General features: G+C 34.3%; 3 protein-coding genes across 3 annotated transcripts; 1 reads left to right on the plus strand and 2 right to left on the minus strand.

Moving 5' to 3' along the window:
• The first annotated feature begins 3,252 nt into the window (after positions 1 to 3,252).
• Positions 3,253 to 5,468, plus strand: LOC113759306 (calmodulin-7). The gene is made up of 2 exons (XM_027301875.1): positions 3,253 to 3,441; positions 4,733 to 5,468. Exons 1-2 carry the CDS (start codon positions 3,366 to 3,368, stop codon positions 5,104 to 5,106), a joined length of 450 nt encoding a protein of 149 aa, XP_027157676.1. The 5' UTR covers positions 3,253 to 3,365; the 3' UTR covers positions 5,107 to 5,468.
• A 5,882-nt stretch (positions 5,469 to 11,350) lies between these two features.
• On the minus strand, positions 11,351 to 14,180 carry LOC113782524 (monooxygenase 2-like). Its single transcript, XM_027328417.1, has 6 exons — positions 13,862 to 14,180; positions 13,571 to 13,717; positions 13,366 to 13,431; positions 12,864 to 13,029; positions 12,446 to 12,677; positions 11,351 to 12,232 (listed from the first exon to the last, which is right to left on the minus strand). The coding sequence occupies exons 1-6, from the start codon at positions 13,933 to 13,935 to the stop codon at positions 11,673 to 11,675; spliced, it is 1,245 nt and encodes a 414-aa protein (XP_027184218.1). The 5' UTR covers positions 13,936 to 14,180; the 3' UTR covers positions 11,351 to 11,672.
• A 4,925-nt stretch (positions 14,181 to 19,105) lies between these two features.
• LOC113782273 (SNF1-related protein kinase regulatory subunit beta-1) lies at positions 19,106 to 26,492 on the minus strand. The gene is made up of 4 exons (XM_027328171.1): positions 26,080 to 26,492; positions 23,147 to 23,322; positions 22,847 to 23,009; positions 19,106 to 19,821 (listed from the first exon to the last, which is right to left on the minus strand). Exons 1-4 carry the CDS (start codon positions 26,278 to 26,280, stop codon positions 19,498 to 19,500), a joined length of 864 nt encoding a protein of 287 aa, XP_027183972.1. The 5' UTR covers positions 26,281 to 26,492; the 3' UTR covers positions 19,106 to 19,497.
• Between the last annotated feature and the right edge of the window lie 886 nt (positions 26,493 to 27,378).

Consider the following 27,378-nt stretch of genomic DNA (forward strand, 5'->3'; position numbering starts at 1 on the left):
TATTTCAAGTTTAAATTTATATTAATTGTCATGCATCTATCGATGATAATAGGAGTGTAAATATTATCATTGTATAAAAAATTAATCCGTAACTTTATGCGTACATGCATTTCTTCTTTTGATGTTCTACAAGTTTATATGTTAGTTAGTTGGGCTGGATCTTCTTTAACTGGTTCTCTTATTCAGTTTTTCTTTTGGGCCTCAGTCTTTTCTTTTCTTGTCTGGTTTCAATGTGCCTTGGTTTTGGTTTTCTGTTAACACAAAGTTTTAGCAAATTAGAAGGGTGGGATTTCACATAGGAATTTTGGGCTCTAGCCTCCTAGTTCCCTCCCCGTTTCTTACGTCCCACTTTTTCCTGTTAGAAAAAATTTTTAAAAAAGTCAAAAAATAGAATAGTTTAAGTAAAAGATAAAAAATCAATATTACAAAAAAGTAAAAGATAACATATGAAGACAAAGACAAAAAAGGGCTATTAACCATTGTGCATGACCCAAGTACTTTTTTTTTTTATAAAAAATAAATAAATCTATGTCATTTAATACGATATTGGCACAAAAAAAAATGAAAAATCATACTATTAGGAGCTGATATAATGAACAAATACCTTTCTCAGATCAGGTGGTGGAATTTGTTAATCAAATATATCTTGAACTTATTTGGATAAAGATATAATCAGATACTAGAAAAATGTTGTACTTCACAAAATTTTCACTGTGCAAAATAACTATACATTTTTGTACTTGTGACACTGTGCAAAATTTTCTTTTTTAGTACTGTAAAACAAAGAAATTTTTTTTTATTTTTGGTAAAATGAAACTGATATTTTACAAGGTTTCACCAAATTGGTCAATTTTGCAGGTCAGTTTCGTTGTATATCACTATCCTTCAAACTTTTATTAACGAAGGATATTTTGTACGTCATGGTATAAACTATAAAAGTTCACGTGACAATGCAGTACTTCATGGTATAATGCAGTAAAGGCTCACACGTTAATCAAGCTACTATTGCATCAAATTTTCACATGTCAATTAAAATCAGGATAAATTACCTTTTAACCTATGTGATTTGGTACTTTACCATATAATCTCCTTATGATTTTAAAATTATATATCCTTATGATCTTAAAATTATATATAATCCTCTCATGATTTGGGTTAAAGTGTCACTGTCAATCTTTCCGTTAAAACTAACAGTCAATAGTAAAAAATAAAGTCAAACTAATAATTCGACAAATTCACCCTTTCACTACCTTTTTTTTCTTTTTTCCTTCTCTCTCTCTCTCTCTATGTGCATTGATGTATTTGTTAATTGATGTGAAAAAATGTCATCGTGCTAAAAATAGGTAAAATATTGTTTGGTTGTTCCAAGGAATGTTCTTGGAACCAAATTGAATGTATAAAAAGAGTTATATATATGGCAGAAACCCTAATTTTGTTTGGTCTAAACACTAATTTGGTCCAGGTACTCGTTAAAACAGATTTTAGGTGTTTATTTTTTAACAAAAGTAAACTAATTTAGAAAAGTGTCTAAACATCAGGAATACATTGAATATAAATGTGTGCACTCACATGGTAAGATAAGTATATTTTAGGTGTATTAACAAATATTTTGAGGCACTCGTTAATAAATCTATTTTGTTTTGATCCAAACATTACCCATTTGAAATGCATTTTTTGGGGAAGTTTTTCAGGAAAAATTATTGTCACACTTTTTTAGAATATGATATATGTGAGGTAAAATATAATTTGAAATTATTGGGCAAAATATCTCAACAGCCATTAAACTATTACCTGCATTGATTTTTTACCATCAAATAATTTTTTGTCATAAATTAATCACTAAATTAACTAATCAGTACACTCGTGGCCATTTCGTCGATTATTACTCTTAATTTACAAAATAATCAGAACACGTATCAAAATGTAAAGGTATATTTGTCCACCACAGGTTTTTTTTTTATTATCAAAACACGATTCTGACTATTTTGTAGATTAAGAGCAACAATCGATGAAATGGTCATGAGTGTGTTAATTAATTAGTTTAGTGATAAATTTGTGACGAAAAATTATTTAATGGTCAAAAGTCGATGCAGACAATAGTTTAATGACAGTTGAGATTTTTTTATCCAAAATTATTTAGAAGGAATATTCAGGAAAAACATAAAAGTTTTGCTCGAAATATTGGAATCCAATCAAGGAAATTTGTTAAGGATAGAGTCGAGCTCACTGATGTTTAACGAGGGAAAATATGAAATTTCACACATCTTTTGTCTTGCCTCCTACTGCGTGTATCAATCAGCGCATGGTATGGTTAGGAGCAAGCCAAGGGGGATCACCCCGAACAACATGGTATAATGGCTTTATTGAGGTGTCACAGGCCATAGAATTTTTTTTCTGAAGGAAGGCCATAGAATTTAAGGTGTAAATGCTTACAAGTGCAATGACGTGAAGATATACAGTTGTACACTATGGGGGTATGCTTAGTTTACAATTACAAACTAGTTTTCTTTGAGTGTTACTATTTTTGGCATGAGTCACCAGTTAAACATTTGGACTAAACCTACATGATTCTTCGTCCTCAAATGCAACATCCTAATGTTTGTCATCTTGTCACCATATATATTTACTTATTTTTTCTTGTGATCAATTGATATTACAAACCCTTCCATTCCCTTCCTTTTTTTTCGATTGTCACGAACATGATTTGAACTTGTGTACTTGATGATAGAAAGAACTTTAAAAACCTTTCCTTGATTATTAGATAGAGTTCTTTTTAATGTACAAATGATAATTTTTGTTCTCATATTTTTCACAATTCTTTGAAATTTGTGTTGTGGTTTCTATTTCTACCTTTTGAACACTTTCATACAATTTGTGCAAAGTAAATTTAAAATATTATTGGATGGTTAAACCAAGTATTTAAAAGAAGAAAAGCATAAAAGAAAAATATAATAATAAAAGGAAAAAGTACAAAAGAAAAAATGATTTTCTAGATGCTTGGAAACTACATGGATCATTGTTAGTCATTGGCAAGAAAAGCATAAGATGCTTCCCCTATCTACTTTTCAAATTTCATGTACCCCACAAAAAGAAAAACCCAAAAAGAAAAAACTAAAACAAGAAAGAAGGAAAACCAAAAGGGAAATCTCACACGTTAGACAAAAATAAAGAAATACAAAATATTAAAAAAATAAAAATAAATAAAAATAAAAGATTCCCCACCTTGATTTAGTATTATATATTTCCATTTCCACACTCTCGTTCGCTGACAGCCCTTGCATTTCTTCCCCCTCGTCCCCATCTCTCTCTTTTTCCTCTCTTTTTAGCGGATAATATCTCAAACCCATCTGCAAAAATCAACCAAAATGGCAGATCAGCTGACTGATGATCAGATCTCTGAGTTCAAGGAAGCCTTCAGCCTCTTTGACAAGGACGGAGATGGTATTATTACCCCCATCTTTTAGACCATCTTGATTTGTTTTATGTGTTTCTGATTCATGATTAGTTATGTTGTTCTAGATTGGCTTTTTATTAAAGTTTTGATTTTGACCTGGTTTGATCAGATCTAATTTGATCTAATTGTGTTTTGTTTTGTTTGGCTGGATGTTTCAGCTTTCGTTTGTTTGATCTGTGACTGATTTTGTGCTAATAATTAGATCTTTTTCTTGTTTCTGGTTTGTTTTTTCAGCCCTTTTGTTTTGTTGTTTAAGATTTGAGTTCGTTAGCCGATTTTGACGGGATGTTCTTGTGTATTTCTGGGTTGTGATTTTTCTTTTTTAATTGATTTGTTCTTGCTGGTATGAAAAATTGGTCAGGAATCTTCATGAGAATTTGGAATATTCGGCTTAATATGATTATTAAGATGTTATTTTGGATTTGGGATTTTCACCATGAAATGAAATATAATGGAAATAAAATGGCTTTTATTCCTTGGATTTAGATTTGGAATTGCCATATGTGTATCGTGAATTTATCAAAGGAAAGGGGAAGGACAGAAAGAAGGATTAGGAACACAATCTGCGTCAGTTTTTTCACACAGTAGATTTAGATTTAGATCTTCTTGAACATGGTTGAAAAGTAAAAGAGGTGCAATACGTATGCAGCTTTAGCTTGAAGAGATGTTGCACCTTTCTCTGTGTGGCCTTCCTGTTGTCTGTCTTCTGAGCAAGGATCAGATGATGATTCGTAACTGGACAGGTTGCTTTAGCATTCATGTCTAGTTTCCCTCCTATTAGTGTGTTTAAATCTTGTAACTGGGCTAGGTTTTCTTTGTGCTGAGGATCTTAAAGTCTGTAGCTTTTGTATTGACAAATGACAATTAGGGGTTGAGAAAACGTGATTAGAGAGAGGTTATGCATTATTATAGATAAAGTTTTTGTTATCCCTCGAGTTTACATTTTCTTTGTAGTATCAAGTGATTTTTCTTTATGTTTAGATGAAAATGAGTAAATAAGTTTCAAATGCTGACTTGTGCAAATTCATTTGTTGGCAATAAGTGAATGATTCTGGACATTTGCTTTGGATAAGCATTTGAGTTTAGTAGAATCAAGATTCTTGCTAGAATACTGGATGGAATCAGTGGTTTTTTTGCCCCCTAGCCATTGCATAATTGCTTCATATACCTATTCCTTTTCCTCTCTTATGTGATATTTGTGGCTGTATTATGTTGGTTGAGTTTATGTCTCTGTATTGGGAGTATGAATTAATGGATCAAGGTCAATTATTGCTTCAGGTTGCATTACCACCAAGGAGCTGGGGACAGTTATGAGGTCATTGGGACAAAACCCAACCGAGGCTGAGCTCCAGGATATGATCAATGAAGTTGATGCTGATGGAAATGGTACCATTGACTTTCCAGAGTTCCTCAACCTGATGGCTCGCAAGATGAAGGACACCGATTCTGAGGAGGAGCTCAAGGAAGCATTCCGTGTCTTTGACAAGGACCAAAACGGTTTCATATCTGCAGCTGAGCTTCGTCATGTTATGACAAATCTAGGTGAGAAACTTACAGATGAGGAGGTTGACGAGATGATCCGCGAAGCTGATGTGGATGGTGATGGCCAGATCAACTACGAGGAGTTTGTCAAGGTCATGATGGCCAAGTGAGAACTGATCAACCCATAACTACAATCTTTAAGCAGTTAAAAAAGACCCCCAAAAAAGGCAAAACAGTTTAATTTCTACTGCTGGTTAGGACGCGCTCATTTGGTACTATTTATTAGCTTTCATTGGCGGTGCGTGCTTGTTTTCCTGTTTGCATTGTTTTGTAGTGTTGTTCTTCGGTATATGCTTGTTGCTCTTGTCCCCTGATTTAGTCGTTTGGGTTGTCAGTAATCCTGGTATTTTCTTTCCACATTTAGGATTATGAACCTAGAACAATTGGGGAAATTCGATTTCTTTGCGTACAAGTGACAAATTTTTGTTGATATTTGATGGTTTATGTATTCTAGTTACACGTCTTCTTTTTAGTTCTCCTTTCTCATTCAACTCATACTTCTTCTGTCTTGTGGGTATAATCAATTATTGAAATTTGTGGTTATCATCTCCCTGCAATTGTTTGATAAGGGTATCGACTGTTCTTTCATCTTTTTGGCAAAATGCTTTAGAAAGGCATTTGAATACCTCTGTGAGTGCATATGATGCTCAGGACAAGAAGTTGTGGAAGCTATAGGATAGTGGTGGATCTACTTTGGAGTTGCTAGCTGGGTAGCTGATGGTTAAACTTCTCTTTCCAACTTTATTGGGCCCATCTTCAGTTCGATTTGTAATCTCTTTTGAGGGTGAACTTCACTTTATCAAAGCAAACAAGGTCAGGACCTTTTTGGCACATCCAAATTTTGGGGCAAGATTTTCATATCCATTGTTACCATAAATCTAATTATTTTGAAAAAAACAAAAGATCCCCATTTTCACTTTTAAAATGTGAAGTTTTCCAAGACATGATAACAAGAGGGAAAAGGGGGTGAACGGATTGGACTTACTAGTGGTGACATCTAAGAAAAGCTATCATGAAGTGGTCATCTCCACTGGCTCAAGGCTTTTGGATTGAGCTAAAGAGCATAAATGTCTAATCTCTTTGGGCATATCTTCATTTCACGGGCTAAGTGACTTCTTTTTCCATGGGATTCTCTGATTCTTTGGGCCACCGTGGGGTAAAGCATTTGGTTCTCCTTTTAAGATGAAAAAAATTGCAGAGGTAGATGCTGCACTTGAAGATGGCATATGATACACAGGTGTGGATTCACCTTATTCCTCCAATTGTTTCAGCTTTTTCCAAAGCTATAAAGGTTTGGAATAAAATCTAGTATCTCTATAAGTCATTAAGTTGGATCAACATTTTGGGTCAACTTCTCGGAATTTCGAAGCGTTTATGTTCATAAAATTCTCTGATAATTTTTGGGAAATTTGATAGGCCAAAACTCAACACTGAGTTTTCTTGATAAATGTTTTAACACAAGTGAATCTACAAAAGTGAAAATTAAAGTTTTTGACTACCAAAACCATTAGTGATCTCAGCCTTAAAAGGCAAGCATAACAAAAACTTCTGCTGCAATACGTCCGCACTAGTGTGGTGATTTGGAGTATTTTATAGAAGGTCATGCTATCGGAATTTCGAATCCCTATTTTCGCAAACGGAATTGCCAATCCCTATTTTCACAAAATTGCTACGATATTATTGGGAATTGCGTATTTTGGAAGTGCCTTTTAAGTTAATACCTTAGCGTTGCTTGGATTGCACTTTTAAGAAAGGAGAGTCCTGTATAGAGTGAAAATATGGCTTAAACGATAGAAATAGACTAAAAGATGGTCGGCTTCTTTGATTTTAGGAATTTCATATTTTTGTCTATCCTTTAAAAGTATGTTGTGATTTTCAATCGTTTTTTATAAGTGGACTCTTTAAGAAATAATTTTGTAAGTCAGATTAGAAAACGGGTTTAGGGAGTATTCGGAAGAATATGGTTCAAAATTACTTTTTGGTAGATGTTTTAATCTTAGTCAAAGTGAATCTATAAAAGTAAACAAGAATTTTCGATTTCCAGAACCATTGATTTGATCATTGGGAACAAATTCTATTCTATTCTATTGTATTCTATTTACACACGGAAGTGACAGCGCACAAGAGGAAGAAAGAAGTATCTATTTGAGTTTCCATACCCTGTTTGGATTGTTATTTTCTGTCAAAAAATTACGTCGTTTTCCGTGATCACATTTTCCTATTTTCTTACATACATCAAATCGCTACAATATTTTTTCCATGGAAAATGACGGAAAATACAATCCAAACGGGGTAGTTCTTCGACCATTTTCAGACGTATTATTATGTTTTTATTTGCAAAAAATTATATGATTGTATCATAAACATGTTTGTAGCTATTTTTTTAAAAAATATTTTCAATCACTTTTTAATCTTAGGTGTATGTCATATCATAAAAAAGTTACATTATTTTTTTTCAAAAAATTATTCGAAACAATCTCCTATCCAAACACACTCAAAATTAATTTCCATATTTCATAGTAAAAACCAAAATTTTTTTATTCTTTAACAAGAGAATGGTCTTGCATAAGCTTGCTTTCTTTGACTCATGCCCTCCTGTCCCACACGTGGAAAGAAAAGTGAAAAAGGGACAGTTGAAAAAGCTGAACAAAATGGGTATTTTCCTCCCCAAGTGTCTACTTTCAATTGGCTATCTTTTGATCTACTAAATTGCTTTTCAGAACAAAATTTTGGTAGGTTTTCTTGTTTGGATGATAGTGAAAGAACTTTCAAATTATTCTCAAGAGGATTTGTTAACTTCTGGGATTAGGTTTAATTGTTCAAATGTCGTTTCTCGAAAGAAGGATTTGTTAACACCACACCTTTGCCCTATATTCTCAAGAGGATTTGTTAATCTTCTGTAAATCAAATGGAGTACCATTTTCTTCTTCAAAAGGTCTTCAAATTTGTCACTCAATTTTTTCTTTTTTCTCTAAAATTAGAAATTAGGGTTCGATCGCCTGCGATGAGGTTAAAGGGTTAATTCTCTAATTATGCTTTCTTGCATACAGCAAATGAAGGAAGATTATGGAGGAAAACCAACTTAATTGGAAAAGAAAGAATCTCAGCCTAACAAATATATGGAGAAAATGCTTTTCTTGTATAAACATGCCTAAAGTTCACTAAAAACTGCAGGTAGGAATTGCTATTACTTTGCCAAGTCTATTCTGGTATGAAGGTGTGATTATATGTTTTTATGCTTTAATTTTCTTAAATAATATGAGTTGGATTAGTCTTGACCACCAAGTATTCAAGTGAAAAAATCTGTAAATTTGTCCCTTACAATTTTTGGGTTATTACCAATTACCCCTTGCTAGATTGCTAGCACACTCATGAAGTTTCCATATGTCTTTATTGAGTGAGAACCTTTTTTTCCTAACCTTGAGTCCTTGAGCACTCTGTTATTTTTTCACAAAATAATTTTATTGTTTTACAATAAAGGTAATACTTTTTGAATTTTCTGAAAATAGAATAAAATGTTCCAAAATTTCAATAGACGTTGACCTTTCTTTTTATTTTTATGAAATACAGTACTTATATTTTTCATTTATTTTGTCAAAAAGTAAGTGTCAGAACAATTCTTTTATAATATATGCCTGCGAGTTTAACTCACACTTAATCATTCCCTTACCTCTAACGTGAAATAATAAATGGAAATAAATGAATGCTTAGTCTATTTTATCAAGTTTTTTTTTATTGGGACCAAAATATAATAAATTAAAAGGTCTTTACTAGGCTTAAATCACATAAAAGGCCCAAGACATGGATCCATTGGACTATTGAGTGCCTGTGAAAGATTTGGGTGGATTATACTTTGATTTAGTTAGACGATAATGTTGCTTACGAAATAAATTATATATTAGACTTTAAATACTGAATTTCTCATTATTAATAAACTATTCTATCATACAGTATATTAATTGGTGTATTTAGGGACAAAAAACAAAAGTACTTAAACAACAAAGAAAGAAAATGAAAAAAATAAACAAACGATGTCAAGGAGCATTTTATTTTTCTACATAATAGAGGGACAACAATGAGCCTTTTTACTCGAAATTTCTTGTTTAGATTGCTTTTATTAAAAAATTTTTTATATTTTTTGTGAATAAATTTTTCAATCACTTTTTTTTTTACTTCACATAATCAAACCGCCAAATTATATTTTTCTTATCCCACTTTTTTTTCCTGAAGTCTAAATGGTAATTGAGTGGTTGAAAAGATTTTAAAAAAATTTCTCAACTTTTGTTGCTTGTTCAATCTTTTCTTATCTGTTTAGGCTCTTAACTTTTATAGTATTTGCAAGTTAAAAAAGATTGATAGTACAATTTGGCCATAAAGTAGAATAACAACATTTTGAAATATATTAAAACTCAATATTGTATTTGTGGTTTTAGCAGTACATTCTATTAACATTATTCTTATCTTTTTATTTAACTCAAGCTAGCCATATTAAGAAAGCATGTTTTACAAATTAATGCATTGATTAAATAAAGAATATATCTTCACTTTTGTTCGATATTTATATTACTCTAATAATTTGGAATACTTCTTTTGTGTGATTGTGTATGTGTGTATATATGTATATATCTGTACCTATCTCTCTATATATATATGTATGTGTACATATGTATGCATGTATGTATATATGTTCTTGTTCTGTGCGTAGATATTTGATTTTTGCTTTTGGTTGCATGTGTTGGACTTGTGCCAGGTGAACGACTTAGCTTCATTCATTTTATCAATAACTTACTATTAATAATCTATGAATTGACTTATGATGTGACTTTGCCATCATTTGTCACATTAAAAATAGTAACATTAACTGCAATTTTGACAAAGATTTTGGATGTAACCAATTCAAAACTTTTTCTTGATTTGGTCCAAGGTAAAATTCCAAGATTAACAGTTATTCTTTGCAACTTGAAATGGATTTACTCATTGATTTTTTTTTTTTTTTTTACCTTGTGTGTCCCATCACAACAATATTAGAGAAGCAATTAGAAATTATAAAACTCATACCAAATAATTACTACATCTTTATAAGTAGTATACTTATATCCTTATAAACCCTAATTGAATTGCCAATGCAGGAAGCGGGAAAGGCAAAAGAATCAACCAGCAAGCTACTCAAACACCAATGGAATTGGTTTTGGTAGCAGGAGAAGAGGTAAATGGGATCGGTTTCCTTGTGTGGTGCTGTGAAATAGTGCTAAAATCTTCCTCAATCCTTCCTTATTATGGTCCTATTATTGACTTCAAGAATAAATGGATTTGCCTGTTGCACTTGGTATTGGCTATTTAACACTATATACAAGCAAAATTTCATGTTTTTTTTGAAGTTAATATACAAAATCCCTGCCTAATTTGGTCAAGTAACAATTCTACATTGTGTTTGTGGTAAACAAATGCTATGGTTTAGACAATTTTGAGAAATATGTTTTGAGTGAATAATGTAGGGCTGGTTTTTGGACCTTGTGGTACGATGAGTGGTTAATTGCTAGAGATTAACTTCCAAAAGAAAGGAAGTTTGACAAGAGCTAGATCAAAGATAATTTGAATTTCAGTTTTACACTGGACGAAGAAGCACTGATCTCTAAGCCAAATTACAGTGGACGAATACATTAGAGAAGAAATTGTTGTAAGAGGCAGGGAAAATGAACGGAGAAGCCTTAACAATTGGGGATTGGGGTCTCTCCAGTTGATTCTGTCCGGTTGTTTTGTTTCTTACAACTTTTATCATGAACTTTTTACAACTTCAGTGTAATCGTAAATTAGTTGTAAAGATTGACACGATTCATGTTTACACCAAAATCGTGCCATTTTATACCAAAACTTCAATTACACGAAACCGGGCAAAACTTCAATTAGAGAGACCCCGTGACACGAATCCCGTGGATGACGAAATTTGTGACAACGAACCCTGGATCGATAGCAATTGTAACAGGCTTGGAATTGGAGAAATTTTTTATTCCGGACCCCTCTAATTCCCGTGATTGGAATTTTGATACTATTTCGACCTTTAATCTTACGAATTAGCGAACTCTAGAAATTGTTAGGAGGCGCCACAATCAAGGATGATGAACTTGATTGATAAGCCGAGAACACTAAACGATTCTAGATGTTCAAGAAAGGTTCATAGAGTCACTAGAGCAACTCTCAAGAAACGATGTTCTGAAAATAGGTCATAATCTACCATTGACGGAGGAAAAACAAAGCTTTTATCGTAATGCAAAAGACACAACTAATGAATCTTGAAACTTGGCCCATAAAACCTAATCTAAGATCATGAATCCAAGCATAAGGGCTGGTCCGATTATTAACTAAAAATTCAACCCAAAATAACAAATGAACTAATGACTAAACTAATGAAACTTGAGCTGAAAATTTTGGTCCAAAATCTTTTCCTTCCAAACGACTTGGACAGCCCCTTTAACGAGCAAGTAGCTCCACACTTAGAGACTCTGTGTTCCCATCACCCCGGATCCTAACACCTTGTACGCCTCTGGTGCTATGAAAGGATACAAATGGCCCTCTACCAACATACTAACAAATAAATTAATGCAAGGTTATTAGAACCTGGTTAATTTATTTTTCAAACACATTCGAGGTGGATGGATGGATGCACTTCAGCTCCATCTCAAGGAATATTAAGTTTTCCACAATCAAAATCAGCCATCCACAACAGAGTGGGAACAGTATATTTTGACAAGAACCTTTCCCTCAAGAAACGAATGAACTTATTGTCACTCTCTTGAATGAAACCAACGACAAAGGCAGTAGCAATGAGACTAAAGCTTCTCCATCTCCTCTCTTTAGCATAGTTCTCCAGGCCCTTGTTGAATGCTGCCATTTTAACGTTGACATCTTCCTTTTCCTCTCCAAATTTTCTACTTGTCATCTTCGGAAAGCATTCTCCGATGCATCTGGCAAGCATGATACAGTCTTCTAATGCTGAAGAACCACCCTGTCCAAGGTCTGGGGTCATCGGATGAAGGGCATCACCAACCAAACAAATGCTGCTTTTTGCGAAGTCCCATATCAAAATATCCCATGGCAGTCTCATTTTTAGCTCAGCACAGGAGATTGATTCGAGCTCAGTTCTTTCAACAATGCCATACACTTCCTTTGGAACGTTGGCTGTCTTTCTTAATACAAATTCCTTTAGTAGAACCGGATTGTCTGACATATTTTCATGCCCTGCCGTTAAATTTCAAGACTTAAGCAAAAACGACGATAATGGTGGAGCTATCATGAACTAGATAAGAATTGCGGAACCAGCAAAGTCCTTTTAAATCTAGCACACTTGAGAAAAATTAGACTGATATTGCATTTCCACTTCGTGATTTGCTCAACACAAATGATGTTTAAATAGGTGGTGTTACAGGATTTTAGGATGCCAGAGTTGCTTACCTGTTGCAGTGGATGGTTTGAAAGTGCAAAACCAATATATGCTTTTGTCATCACAAGGAGCAAATCCAAAGCGAACCCCACCTCCAAAATATGCATAGATTTGTGGCTTAAAGCCATGGGCAGCCGGAAACTCCACATATCCCCTAATTGCTGATCGCCCAACTCTGATCGGTTTCTTAAAACCTAACCACTTCGCCACAACTGAATTGACTCCATCGCAGCCAATCAAGACCTAAAATTAGATGCACTGGTTAGATCATAATATCCAGAAATTCTTTTGATGATTCAGAAGACAGCTTTACATTTATAGAATATGCCTATCAGGTGACAAAAATCAACTATGCCACCAGCTTACAAATCTATTTTGATGAGGTACAAAGGCAGAATGCTCGCTCTATGCAAGTAACATGGCATTTACCTTAGCCCGGATCACACAGCCATCGGCCAGGTGCACCAACTTTAAATGTCCTGATTCCTCAATTGAAACAACCTTGGAAGAATACCTGATAGTCCCCTCTGGCAGCTCTTTTGCTAAGGTTTGTAGTAAGTCTTTTCTTCTGACACATCGGGCTTCATAATTTCCGCTGCAAATCGAGGCATAGAACATCCTTAGACATCTAAATTCTATCTTTTGAAAGCGAGTTCATGCAACAAATTTGATTGAATTTGAGTTGAGAAACATACATTACAGGGCTTGGATACAATAAACCAGCACAGGTGAGGCTGGAGTTAGATTTATGTTTAGCCAATGATAGCATGGGATCTATGAACACTTCCATTAATTCACCTGTTTTGCTTGCTATTACACTGTCACAACTAAAAACTAACTGGCATAATTCAGACCGAAGTGGTGCTATCTTACTCTTGTTGCATATACAAGTGGTACAAAGAAGGTGTAATGTTGTTCAAGGATAACTCACCATGTACTTTCTTCAAGTAAAACCTCTCCACTTGGCAGGCCTGTATCTACATTAGCTATTTGAAACCTGAATTACCATTAGAGAAGAAAAAGGGATGAGATTATAATTGACATACGATCTTGAATTTTGTGATTGATTTCGAAAATTAATAATGTAAGGCAGCCACAGAAATCAAGCAATACGAGCAACGATTATCTTATCTCACCCACGGAATGCCAGAGAAAGCTGTCTAAGGTAATCTCCAACACCCAGAGCATCCAGTGATCTCCACGCATTGGTCCACAGGGTAAGAGCAAATCCTGTCGTTCTTAAACTCTCTGATGATTCCAAAACTAAGCTCTGCAATCCATACCTAAAACAAGGTGCAAAAGAAAAACTCAAAGGAAGTCCTCTGTGTAGAACCAGCCAGCCAATCTATGGCCTATGATTATAACAGAATTAATTCTTTCATGACTTGTGAAACCTTAACAAACAGTAATACATAGAGCTTTGTTACCTGTGCAGGCCTAAAGATGTGGCGAGGCCGGAAATCCCAGCACCAACTATCACAATATCCTTGTCCATCTCCATTTCAGGTTGAAGAAATGCTTAACCAAGAAAAAAGAAAAACCAAAGAGCTTAGCGATTGTGAATGATGTAGCGTGGCAAGGGTGAGGTAGGACGTAGGACGTACGAATCATGCTGCAGAATGCCGTGTTTATATATGTTTCAAAAAGCTTTGACTGGAAGGTGGAAACTGGAGCAGCCACATGCAAACAAAATGAAGTTGCATGGTGCAGTTCAGCCGCCATCCTTGGAGAGAACGCAAGGAAGCACCTGAGATTCTTCCGAAATGCTCTTTCGTTGTAACCTTCCTGATGATTCTTCAAGTGAACACTGGTACTGGAGAAAGCATTCTTTACTGATAATAATTGCTAGTATATAATTATTATTTCCGTCCATTGGATAGGCATAGGCCCACCATTTGACCATATCCTAGACCTTTTTCCAGTCAATGAGGCCTGATCAAAAATAATTTTTTTTGGTTAAAAAATGGTTTGAGTAAGTTTGATACTTGTCATTGAAACTATAGGCCTCGTTCACCAACATAACTCTCACATTGACAACGAGATTCGAATACACGATCTTTTGTGAAAAAGTAATATGTTCTTATCGAGTGAACAGACTTGTGTTAGTTAATCAAAAATTATTAAAGAACCCGAAGAGAATCATAAGAGTGGGGAGATTAATTTCATACACTCGCACGTATATGAGGGGAGGCAATTTACATGCATATAAAATGCGTATGTGTGGGATAAGAGAAATAATACCATAATAACAATATTCTCAAATTTTCACTTGTTAGAATAATACAATCTGGTAAATTAATCTTGATAACCGTGATAAATTACTAATAAAATAGCAATTTCTATCTATATAATAAAACTAACTTGACCCCATGCTAAATAAATAATAATATGAAATTTTCTATTTTTGAATTTTGATTTAATATGCCAACAATTGTTATACAAGCACAGATTCATTTCCCCGGCAAGGGCACGCGCTAACTACTACGTCTTCAGTCAAATTTGTATGCGCCCTATATGATAAAACTAACTTGACCCCACTGCTAAATAAATAATAATATGAAAATTTCTATTTTTGGAATCTTGATTTAATATACCAACAATTTTTGGAATCTTGATTTAAAAAAGTAATCCGTATTTCTCAGCATACATAAATGTTTGTTTGGACAGCTGATTATTTTCCCAAATATATTTGCTTACATCATCATTCCAATTTTCAATACATCTTTTTATCTCACATACATCACATCACAAAAAATGCTACAGTAAAAATATCTCAAATAACTTACAATCCAAACAAACTTGGAGGAGGAGGAGGGGATCCAACTGTGCTTGTAAGAAGGTTGGGGTGTGAATCTTCAAACCAGAAAAGTGTACTATTGCACTTTCTGAATTTTTGGAAGAAAAGAAGCACAACGCTTCCTTGTAATGCGCCGGTGGAGTTTGAACCTCAGATCTAATGCACAGGAGAGCTCTAAGAGTAGAGGTGGCAAAATGGGCGGGATGGGCGGGATTTGTTTGGGTTTGTGATGGAACCGAGTCATATGGGTTTGGGCCCAACCTTACCCATATGTGTTTTGGGACTAACTTGGGCGGGATCACTTTGGGATGGGTTTAGATTGATCCCGCCCAATACCCAAATCTATTTTCTACATATTTTTTTTCCTTTAATTCATTTTTATTTTTTATATAATTTTAATATTTTTTATTTATTAAATTTTTTTTAGTTTTATTAAAAAAACATGCAATTGCTTTATACTCAGGATTCCCATAAAAAATTGGATTAACAAATAAAGGAAAAAATAGATATACAGTCATATTCCAACATATATCAAGATGGCCAAGGTACTTAAGGTGTTGAATATTTATCCTCATCATTGTCCAAAGATGACAGGTCTAAATTGACTGAAATGTTGAAAATTCTTGTGGATAATGACTAGGAAAACTACTAGATTATATTCTCTAGTATGACTATAAAAATTGTTAAAGATAATTTTTTAATCTAAGACTCCGTTTGGATTGGCTATTTTTTCAAAAAATAAGTTTTTCAAATACAATGTTACAATAATATACAATAACTCAAAAAATATCCCATCCATATTAGTATATCAAATATTTCAAAAAAAATTTATAGTAAAAATTTTTCATATACACTGCTATAATAAAATATTTCAAAAATACCCCTCAAAAATAGCTAAACCAAACAGAGCCCTTGTTATTTGAGCCCAATGGGTACCCAAGTATTTCCCAAGTATTCCCATCAATTAATGGGTACAATTGGGATTTGTCCCATTTTAAACCCAATATCAAAATTCAATACCCATCCCGCCCAAAATCCCCATGGGCATGGGTAACCCATTGGGACTTGGGACAAATTGCCACCTCTATCTAAGAGATTGTCCCTGGTCCTTAGACCGAAGTCCAATGGTTTGATCATGTTTCAACTTGCTTCATCCTATTATTTCTTTCATTTAAGAGCGGATTAAACTATTACTGAAAACGTGATTGAAATTTCATAGGATCTAAACCCCACAAATGTAACAGATGCTTCCCCCCTTTTAATTTCAATTGGCGATCATTGTTTACTCACGTGTAGAGGTGTCAGTTATAACTCATTTGTATTGACCTACCAAACCTGCCTATTAATACGTGGATTTGAATATACAATACATACACTTTGAATGTATTTAAATGGATGATTTAATTAGATTCATTTAATTGGTAGATAATGAGTTGATTCATCTCACCCATTTATATCCATTCAAAAATAATTACACATTCAAATTCAATTTTTAGTGGATATTAAGGAGATAAATTTGAATTAATTACTAATCTAATCACAATAAAATGTCATTATTTTTTGTCAAATAATGTGCAAAAAAAATTAAAAAGTAGAATTTCAAGCAGGTCATAACTCATAAATGAATAATTGGATATATCTATACTCATTTATTAAACATGTAAAAATTAATTGACCCAATTATATCCATTATTCAATTATGATCTGTTCAAATTCACCTAAATCACCCATTTTGGCACCTCTACTTGCGAGACAAAAGAGCATTTTGATATCAATCTACCAATGGAGTATATACAACCACCAACAAGAGCTGGTGGCCACCACCAAGCCCTTAAGGCTTTGGTGGGGAACCCTTGCCTCCCACCAAAATGCCACTCTTGTGGCTCTGCTTCAAATCCAGACGGGTGCGTAGTGCACCCGTCTGGTCCGGTGGTGGTTCTGTCCCCATAGGCTCAGTTGAGCCTCCCCCGTAGATAGAGTAGGAGTAGGAGTAGGGATGACAATTGACAAAAAAAAAAAAATACCAATGGAGTATATACAACACCTAATAGAAGGCCCAACTAATCCAAATGTGGCGTTCCGGTCATTACTCTCTCTCTTGGACGAGCCAGATTTGCACTGATTACTAGAAGCCGAAAAGGTCATATTATTTAGGGCCGTCAATGGGACGGATTTGGATTTGGACTCGGCTCGGATCCGATAATTTTTTTCCGAGTACGAATCAAGAAATAATTCTGTTACCCGGACCTGTTTACTCTCACAAAAAAGCAGGTTGGATATGAAATATAGAATTTCAACCCGTATTCGACCCGAACTCGAATAATACATTAATAATTATAAAATATAAATATTTCTAAATACAATAATAATTCTTTTATCAAATTAACAAATTCTAATCTTGTTGGGGGCTTATTTTTAAACACAACAATATTTCTAAATACAATAATATAAATATTTCTAAATACATTATTTTTGTTGGGCTTTATTTATTCGAGTAGGCTGGACTCGATCTGAAACCTGCCGGACCCAATTCCAAGACCCTAAGCACAAGACTCGTCGGATATACAGGTCGGATCTGAAATTGGTACATTATAACGGGTTTGGGAGCGAAATTTTCAATTTTGACCGGAATCCGACCCATTGACAGCCATAATATTATTCTACCAAACAAAGTCTTAAGATAAGAAAAACACAAAAAGATAAAAATAAAAAACACTTTCATCGTAATAACAATCAAAGAATGTGCTGCTCACTCTGAGAAAGTTACAAAAAAAAAGAAAAAGAACAATGATGAGGAGCTTTTTATTTTTGTATTTAATAGAAGCAGGACAAGGAGCATTTTTACCCGCAATTTAGTTTTAAGACATTAATCAAATTTTGTCAACATTAGCGTTCTTAAAATCTATTTTAGCATTATGCCAAATTATGAATATAAATGAATGCTTAATAAATAATAAATTAATATTGCTATTTTTAGAAATTTTTATAAAAAAAATGCATTATAACAATTTTGATGTACGTGAGGTTAATAAATGATTGAGAAATATGTTCATGAGAAAACGCATAAATTTTTTTTGTAGAAAATCAAAATCCAAACAAGGCCCCAATGATATTAAAGGCCCAAATTAAGTCATTGCTAGGCTTGAATGATTTTAAAGGCCCAAATCCCAATACGATCGGTGGTTTATTCTTTACGCCTCCGAGGTTTAATTTAATTGTTTTCTGCCTCTCTAATTATAATCACTTAGAATCTTTTATCTGTACCATTGTTTCTACAAAACTTCAGAAAATGATTAGTTTGATTTAGTACAAAATAGTTATGCTTTCGAAAAAAATCCTATGCTACACTTTAAACTGTGAGTTTTTCATTTATTGATCAACTATTTTGTCATATAGTGCATTAATTCATGTATTTATGGATGAAAAAACAGTATTTAAACAAAAAAAAAAAAAAAAGGCAAGGAGCATTTTATTTCAAAGCTGAGAACAAACTTCAAAGAAAGTAGCATTTTAGTCTCTTTTCAGTTTCCACCAGAAATAAGAAAACTCAAGCAGTGACTCAAGCAGTGAAGGAGGGAAGAAACAATCCCTCCCACAACAAAAACTCCAAGAAAACAGACAAGAAAGAAGTATAAAGGAATGGTGGTTTTAACCATAGCAACTATTAATGCAGAATAGAAGAAAGACAGCTGCAGACCATGAACTGACCTACTAAACGAGCTTCCTCTAAAAGAGGTCTAGATCAGGCTGAACATTTGAAAAAGATCTATTCACTTTAGCTTACAAGAAAGACACAGAATAAAAGCACCATCAACCCAAAAAAGCCAGCCTCTTTGAAGTTCAAAAGGAGTGAAATCCAAAAAAGGTTTCCAAATTCACACAAGGAAACAGGACCAGTTCTCATTCAAACATGAAGCTTTGAGCAAATCCTCAAATTTCATGGGCAGTCAACCTCTGTACTATGCACATACATCAGCTGAAGTTATGTCGTAATTATGCTATTTCTTCTAGAATTTTATATTCTGCTCTTCATATATCACTACATCGCTGATGACATTACCTAGAGGCTAGAGTTACATTAAATGCAAACAGATATTTGAATATTTACATAAGTGGCAAAAGTCTGTAAGTTAAAAGATATCTTACAACATAGCACATGTCGCCGACAGCTATAACCTTAGAAGTCATATTAAGAGCAGTGCCTTGTATAGCAACTTTGAGAGGGAGCCTCCTTGCTTTTGAGCATGTAGATTGTAACATGAGGACTCACCTGTTCAGTGGCTTATATAGAACAACAGTTACATATTTGGATTGAAACCTGTGGGTCAAACCAAGAGCAAGAACTGATTGGGATGCCCATCCTTTTTCAATAAAGAGGTGGTCAAGCACCACATGCTGGGGCTTTGTTGAAGAAGAAGCTGCTTCATCTATATTTCCTGTATCAAGAACAGTCAGCTGGAGTTGAGGTGGAACTTCCACTGGCTCCTTTGCAAAATCTTCATCACTAAGAAAACTATGACTATAGCTCGTGTCAGGCGATGGTGGCGCTTCAAACTCCCTCACACCTTCGAAGTTCTCCGGGACATCCTCCTAAAGAAATAGGAAAAACTCAATATTAGGCCATCTCCAGGAAAACAAGAAGAATGCCAGTATTTGTCATAATTATAGGACAAGTGATTCAGCAGCGAACTATCATTTTGTTGGGAATGGTGAAGCATAAAGTTGCTTGCTTCCCCCTCTACACCCACTTATCGACATATGTGAGACTCAAATGACACTGTATACTTACCATACAAGAGAAAATACGGGTAGATACATAAATGTATACAACACCAAGACAGATATATAGGGGCAGCAAAACATGATCCCATTATTCATGAACAATTAATGAAGCATCAGATTCAATGGTTTAATTGCACTGCAATAGAAATTTTCCTAATCAGTTGTTATCTGTGAGTCTGTGACACATTGTAATATTTAATACTTGCAGTCAGAGATAATAAAATTTTAATTGGTAACTAAATATGACTTTTAAATGGATGAAAAGAGAGAAAATAAGGGATATACAACATACACACCTCCAACTTTACCATTGACGGATATACAACAGCAGCATATCAAGAAGCGAATGCATGTTGAAATCTAGTAATTCATACATTTTCTTATATTTTCTTTTCGTCTGTCATCTCACATTGTAGCTTCCAGATGGATACACCACTTGGTGATTGTATCATCATGGTTAGCTTAAGTGAAGGCCCAGTTATCAACTGGAAACTTAGATTAATTTTGCTCTTTCTATATTTTTATTGGCTTCATCTAGTGTTTTCTCATTCCCATCTTTATAAGATGGTTAGTCATTTCAGTAAAAGTTAGGAGTACAATTTATATTGCATTGCCTACTAAAAATTTCAAGACATGAGTCTCTCAAACACAAACTTTACACCTAGGATTACATAGACTGCTCTAATACTCTAATATGGAACTCTAACTTTGTCGCTGTAAATTAATATCCAATAACTACATTTGAAAGCCTCTCGCTCCAAGAGGGTTTCAATTCAAACTAAGAATTCAGGAGCCTCTCTGCTTAATGAATTCTTTTAACTTCCCACTCTTAGTATTTGAATGCTCTGACAACTATCTATTTCCAAAAATCTTGGTTAATAATTATAATCCGCGTCATAAGTTAAGTTCCTACAATAAATGGAGCTATTCTTATACACCCTTGATCTATTTGTCTTTCTAACAAACAAATGAAGTCCTTTTATTCCCTGCTTTCCTTTGTAACCATACATAGATGGATTTATGAGCACTAGCCTAGATTTTTCTCAATCACCGGGAGTTTTCTTCAATTGCGACTCTATACAAAAAAGTCAATGAGATTAGGTTTTGATTATCTGCTCCATATATAGCTTTATACCGTGATATTTATTATTATGGCAGATTTGACATGTATTTTGAGAAGCACAAGTTATTTTATGTAACATGGCTTTCAATGCTTGCATTATGCATCTTGGATTGGTCTTACATCAAGCAACTGTGTCTGAAGCTAATGCAAGTTTTAAAATATAGCTAACCCCAGCATAAGCCAAGTGCAATACCAGATTGTCTACTTCATTTCCATAGAAGGGTTTGCTACCCCTTCTACTACTCTCTTATTTCTTTTGTTACATAAATTTCCACCTAAGTATATGACTTGCCTCATCAGGCGTCCAACCTTTTCATTTCCATTGTCCCCTTCTTAACAGGCTAAGGTGTCAAAATATAGCAACTTATTACATGCACATACAAACACACACACATTTGCCAAATGGATTTATCCATTGTGTAATCTGTTAAATAAATTCAACTTAAAAGGTTATTTTAATCTCTGTTCATCTTTTAATCCCATGTGCATGTCACCATTTCTGACGTCTCCTAGTCTCTCTCAGAACATCATCACTAATGAAACACCTCTCAACCAAACTGTTCTTTGAGATTGCAAAATTTTCTAAAATCCCACGAGGGAAAAAAGGCACCCTATGGCAACCTCTTCTAATAACAACTTGGTAGTTAGCGCATCATCTTTTAAAATTTTCATTTTTCCTGTAAGTCCAGCAAACAACAATATTCAAGAAATTCCTGTAAGTCCTGTAAGTCCAGCATTTTTATATTCCATATAAACAAAATATCCTTGATAAATTTTCTAACAAGAAATTCAACATGGTCAACCACGTTAAATGTAAGAGTTCATATAAGCAAAGAGATTTATCATATTCAAGGTTCTGTAAGTCTATATTGTAGAAAGGAAAACCTTTTGCTCCATCCATTATCCATTTAATTCAACAAAAAGTATGCAGATATGCATAGAACAACTGTGGGTCTTGCACTTTCAAATAGTATCAAGTGCTAGCCAACTGTTGATGCATGTAGGCATATAAAACGCCATGGCACTGAGGAAGTCATCTATCTAGTTCAAGAAAATGATTTTAACATTTCAGATCTTGGTTTTCTTGTAGAAAACATATAGAAAAGACTCGAATTTGCACCAAAAAACATGTTGAGAATGAAATGGTAAGAATATCGAAGGTGTAGAATTATTTTTGTACTTTTTATAAAAAAAAGAAGTAACATCTAGGAATAATGAAAAGGAAAATAAAAGAGACCTAAGAAAGGTTGGAAATGGAACTGATATGGTGAAAACCAATCCTAAAGGCTCACCATGTAGCTCTATGGCATGGAGACATAGAGTCGAATTTGTTTCTTGGCTTTTTTCCCTCAAAATAACAATTCACTCAGAAGGTGCTGCACAGTCAACATTAGTCATATTGTGCCTGCTTGCATATTAATCATTATAATTACACAAAAGTAGTAATCATTACAGAGGTAGTCTAACTGATATTGCTAATCCAATGGGGTTATTGGCACTTCAAATAATAGTCAGAAGCAAATAACTAGAACCGCCAGTAGTTATATCACAAGGACAACAGAACAGAGCATAATAAGATGAGAAAGGAGTAGGGAAAAAAAAAATAGAACATGAGAACACCTAAGCAACTTTCAACTTTGAAGTTTCTAGTTGGTCTGCAGGGTCATAATATGGTAAAGAGACATGCCAACTGTAACATAATTCACTCACATGAACATCAAGAAGATTGCAAACATGCCCCATGCCATCAGCTTCATATGGAAGATTTGGGATATATTTCACACTGCCATCAACAATAAACTTGTAATGGTATATTCCTGATGGCAGTACCAAGATAATGGTGTGATCTTTACCAGATCTGTCAAGTGTCTTCCTGCAAGTAAATTGCCCAATTTTACTATATAGAATCAGAAATTAAGAACATAAGAGGAAACATATCAGAATGAAGCAAATTGTGCATTACAAAAGAATGCGAATATAAAGTTATTAATAACAATTACACAAGCTCACCTTGACCTCCAGTTGTCCCAAGATCCTTCCACAGCCACATGATTACCACCATAGCTCCATGTTATGAGAGTAGGAATACCTCGCACGAAGGGTTCATTGATAGTTCCAAGATTTTCAATCCTTTGGAATTGATTATAGAAGGAAAGGCCATTACCTTGTAAAGACACCACTGGAACCTGCGGATATAAGGAAAGAGTGAGAGATCAGGTAGTAATGAATTCAGACAAAATTTAGGAAACAGGAATTGATTAATATACATTTCAAGTATCTCTTATTCGTGATCTTGAAATTAAAGGTATTTCAACAGACTAAACATTCTATAGATTTTTATGTGGAGGCTCTCAGGCGTATATATACTTCATTTTTTAGCATAAGACTTATGGAAGTTATGAAAGTACAATGCTTATGTGTTAACATATTGCTACATTAATGCTACCTAAAAGAGCATCAGCTAGGATAATAATGCCCATATAGTGCTATCAATATCAAAAGCACAAGTAGAAGCTGTATCACAAACTTTTGGTCCACATTCAAAACAAAACACTTTTAAGAGCTGGATCTAGAGCATTCATGCTTGTCTAGGTTTGCAAATCAGCCACAGACTTGAGCTTGGCTTGTTATAGGCTCAATCAAGATTGCCGCACAGTTAAATAACAAAGCAAACTCCAATACATTTCAAAGATTCTTCCAACCTTACAGACTTAACAAGCAAACACTCATCACGTACAACCCAAAAATTGAAACAGATTTAGCTATATAGAAGCTTGTTCATGATCCTCTCAATGAACAAGGTGTGCTCAAACTCACACATCAAGATTAAGATGATAAGATGGATACTTTGGAATTGCATATAGAAAGAAAGCAAAAGCACTCCATATTCATGTATTTTTTTCTCTTTCTTTTAATTTCCCTTGCTTAATTTTTAACAGGTCATTCACATGGTCATACAACTAATGGAGTGTAGAAATTAGACAATTTAAATACAATGATGCTTGTCATGAATCAATTTAATGCAAGCAAAAATTGTAATCAAGACTACCCTGTATGCACATAAAAATACTTAATCTAATATTATCACTTAAGGATACATTGACCTTCAGCATTGACAATAGGAATCAGCCAAAGTATACAAACATACCTATTGTTCATTCTATCTGTACTTCTCTCTCTCTCACTGTGCTTCACATCATAAGGTCAATAATACCAACCAGAACTTGTTTGTGAAAGTCATGCACTATGTTAATTGAATGTTGATGCTGATGTTACTCATACAGCTTTAAACTTTTTAAGAAAGTATATAAGCTAAACCTACATGTATGCTTATGCAATTAATTATACTGACATCTATTTCCTGCTTCATAGCTAAAAGTTTCAACCAAGTCAAGATCAGTCATAAGTTCTGATCGTATTTGAAAACAGAAGTACTAAACATAGAACCACAGGCACCCCAAGAATTTCAAATAAGCTCTTGTCATTTTCAGGTATATAGGCAAGCATCCCTAGCTATTATTAGATCTATTCTTCAAAAGGAAAATGCAAAACAATAATATTTTTTTCTCTCTAAAAAGCTGTGATAAGTCATACTAAGCTAACCTAAGACACTAGTTCAAAGCCATATATTTGATAGGTTAATTCTAGTTAGCAGCAACAAAATAATACAACATATCATTCTCTCAAAGTAGTAAAAGGAGGAGGTGATAAGTTACCAGATTGCTAACTGATCAGCCAAGGTACTATGAGATGAAATTACCCATCTACTTTATTTGCCATATAACCTAAAATTAAATAAGACCAAAGAATCTGTAATGAGTATATTGTCTATGCCCTTATCACAAATTTCTCTATTCCAGGATGTTGTTGATGTTTTCTGCTTACTAATATTAAAGAACTGCATGTGTTCCGGTACAGTCCATTACTTACCTAAGTAAAAGATAATATACTAGAGAACGTAATTTAGTTACTCCAAAGCAATTCTTTACACTACTAACTAATTTAAGTGGAACGAGATGTATACTCGTTTTTGTACAATAAAAACATGAATCAAAAGTATTGACTGCAATATAACTCTGATCTGAAAGGTATTATGACAAGGCTACACGTTCCCCACATTTCAATTAGCGAGAATAGAGATATATTTGGGAATAGGTGAGTTCACTTAACATTGTTTTGAGAAATATCTCAAGTTAAAATGAGGAGTAAGGGGAAGGGGAAGGAGCAAAAAGCAAGTAAGAGTAAAGGGTCGGCAAGATTCCTTAATTGCCACATGCAAATCTTTTCATAGAGACGTAGGATGCTCGATAATTATCTACTTATATTAGCCACTATTAAGCATACAATCTTTAACCCACAAACCAGTTAGGCCACAAGCTTCCTAGTTCCTAAACCAACTTCTATCAAGTGACCAACCTCATCTAAGGAGTAGAGTATATTGTTGCCGCTAGATAAAAAATATCTAAGGTAGAACTTGACCCCATGTTTACAATTAACACTTTGCAGGGTAAGCGCCTTTATAATCGTCATGAGCTAGAATTGTACTCTACAATACATACACTAGCATAACAAATATAAACACTAACAAAACAAATGCATGAACTTAAACAATGAATGTAAAACAACAACTTCTTACATGTTTCCGGGAGTTTCGAACCAAAAGTCTATACATTTGTTCTGTTAGTGGGTACAACTACTCTCATGTCACTTAACATCGAACATGTATCATCACAAAGATGGTATTAGAAAGCAAAAACAGCATCACAGAAATATGTTCATCATTTATGTTGCATGTACACAAGATCCGTTAGCACTGTACTACTACTGCTGCTTTACGCATACTGCATACCCTGATACACGTATATAAAAACGTATAACTACAAACATACGAATACGTATTCACATTTCTTATGTATCTAAAGAAATACGTAGTGGGGCAGCACCTGAGGGGCGAGCAACAAAGGCGAATTAGGACTAAGGTGCCGAGGACTCTGAGGAGGAGAATTAACCATCAAGTCAGCGGGTTGAACACCTGCTGCTGTCCCAGCGTGCGAGTCACGTGCACCATTCGATCTTCCCCCACCACCGTCAGCAGAACCACCATCCCCACCACCACCATTTTCTCTTCCACCAGCATTTCCCATTTCTTACTATTTTTAACTATACTCGTATGCGTATATATACACTGTTCTTATATGTCCATGTCTAGTTGCCGCCGAGACAATAATGGGGAAAAAGGGGTGGCAGTTTAAGCAAAAGGGTATTGAATTTGGGGGTATTTACAGAGATTTAAGCTGCCACCGAAGACAGAAGACGAAGGGAAGATGGAGATGAAGGTAGAAGATAAAAAAAAAAGGGGAAGGATCTGAGACGTTTAGATGGGGGAACTGAAATGTTTCCTTAAAAGGCGAAAACGGAAACAAGTCAAGTCATACGGAAGACACATGTAAATGACGTGGCAGGATCTGAGATGTCGGATTTGGATAAGAACAATATCGTAGGCTGGACAGTTCATCCTTTTCTGAAGTAATAGGGAAAATCGGTGCAGGACTAGGCGGATAAAGCAGAGACTGTGAGTATATATGACTTTGCTTGATCCAGTCGTACAAGGCACAACGACCCACATGGCGTAGCTCGCCTGTGTTGTCATTCATTTGAAATTTAATAAAAAAAGTTTTTGACAGGCTGCCAGTCGAGAATTGTTAACACACCTAATGTATCATATAAATAAATAGAATTAGATTAATAGCGCCTCGAGCATTTAGACACTTTTTTTTTCTTAAATTAATAAAATACTTACAGAAAGACTAATATTTGACCCCTTCTTCTTAGCGGGTGGTTACTGAGTACCGATTATTCAAACTCTTTAAAAAATAAAAAATAAATTTAAGATTTTGAGTTGCACGATCAGGATCATGGCCAAATTAATGCAGCCTCATCTTGGTAGTAAATTGCATGGTGCAACTACAGCAATTCCTAATCCGGTTTGCTTTAGTGAAGATAACGACTAGATTTGGTTGTGATAGATGAGAATCGGGCATGTAGGTTGTACTGGTTGGGTAAGAATGACAATTTCTAACACGGCACGAAAAGAATTAAGCAAAACACGAGACAGAATGATTTATATTAAAAATGGATTGATATGAGAACGACATGCAAATAGAATGGATAGTATTGGGTTAACTTGTGAGTTGATATTTGATTGAAAAAATGCAACTCGATTCTCTCCTTATACTACACTA

Source organism: Coffea eugenioides, chromosome 1 (genome assembly GCF_003713205.1).
Source record: "Coffea eugenioides isolate CCC68of chromosome 1, Ceug_1.0, whole genome shotgun sequence".
NCBI lineage: Eukaryota > Viridiplantae > Streptophyta > Magnoliopsida > Gentianales > Rubiaceae > Coffea > Coffea eugenioides.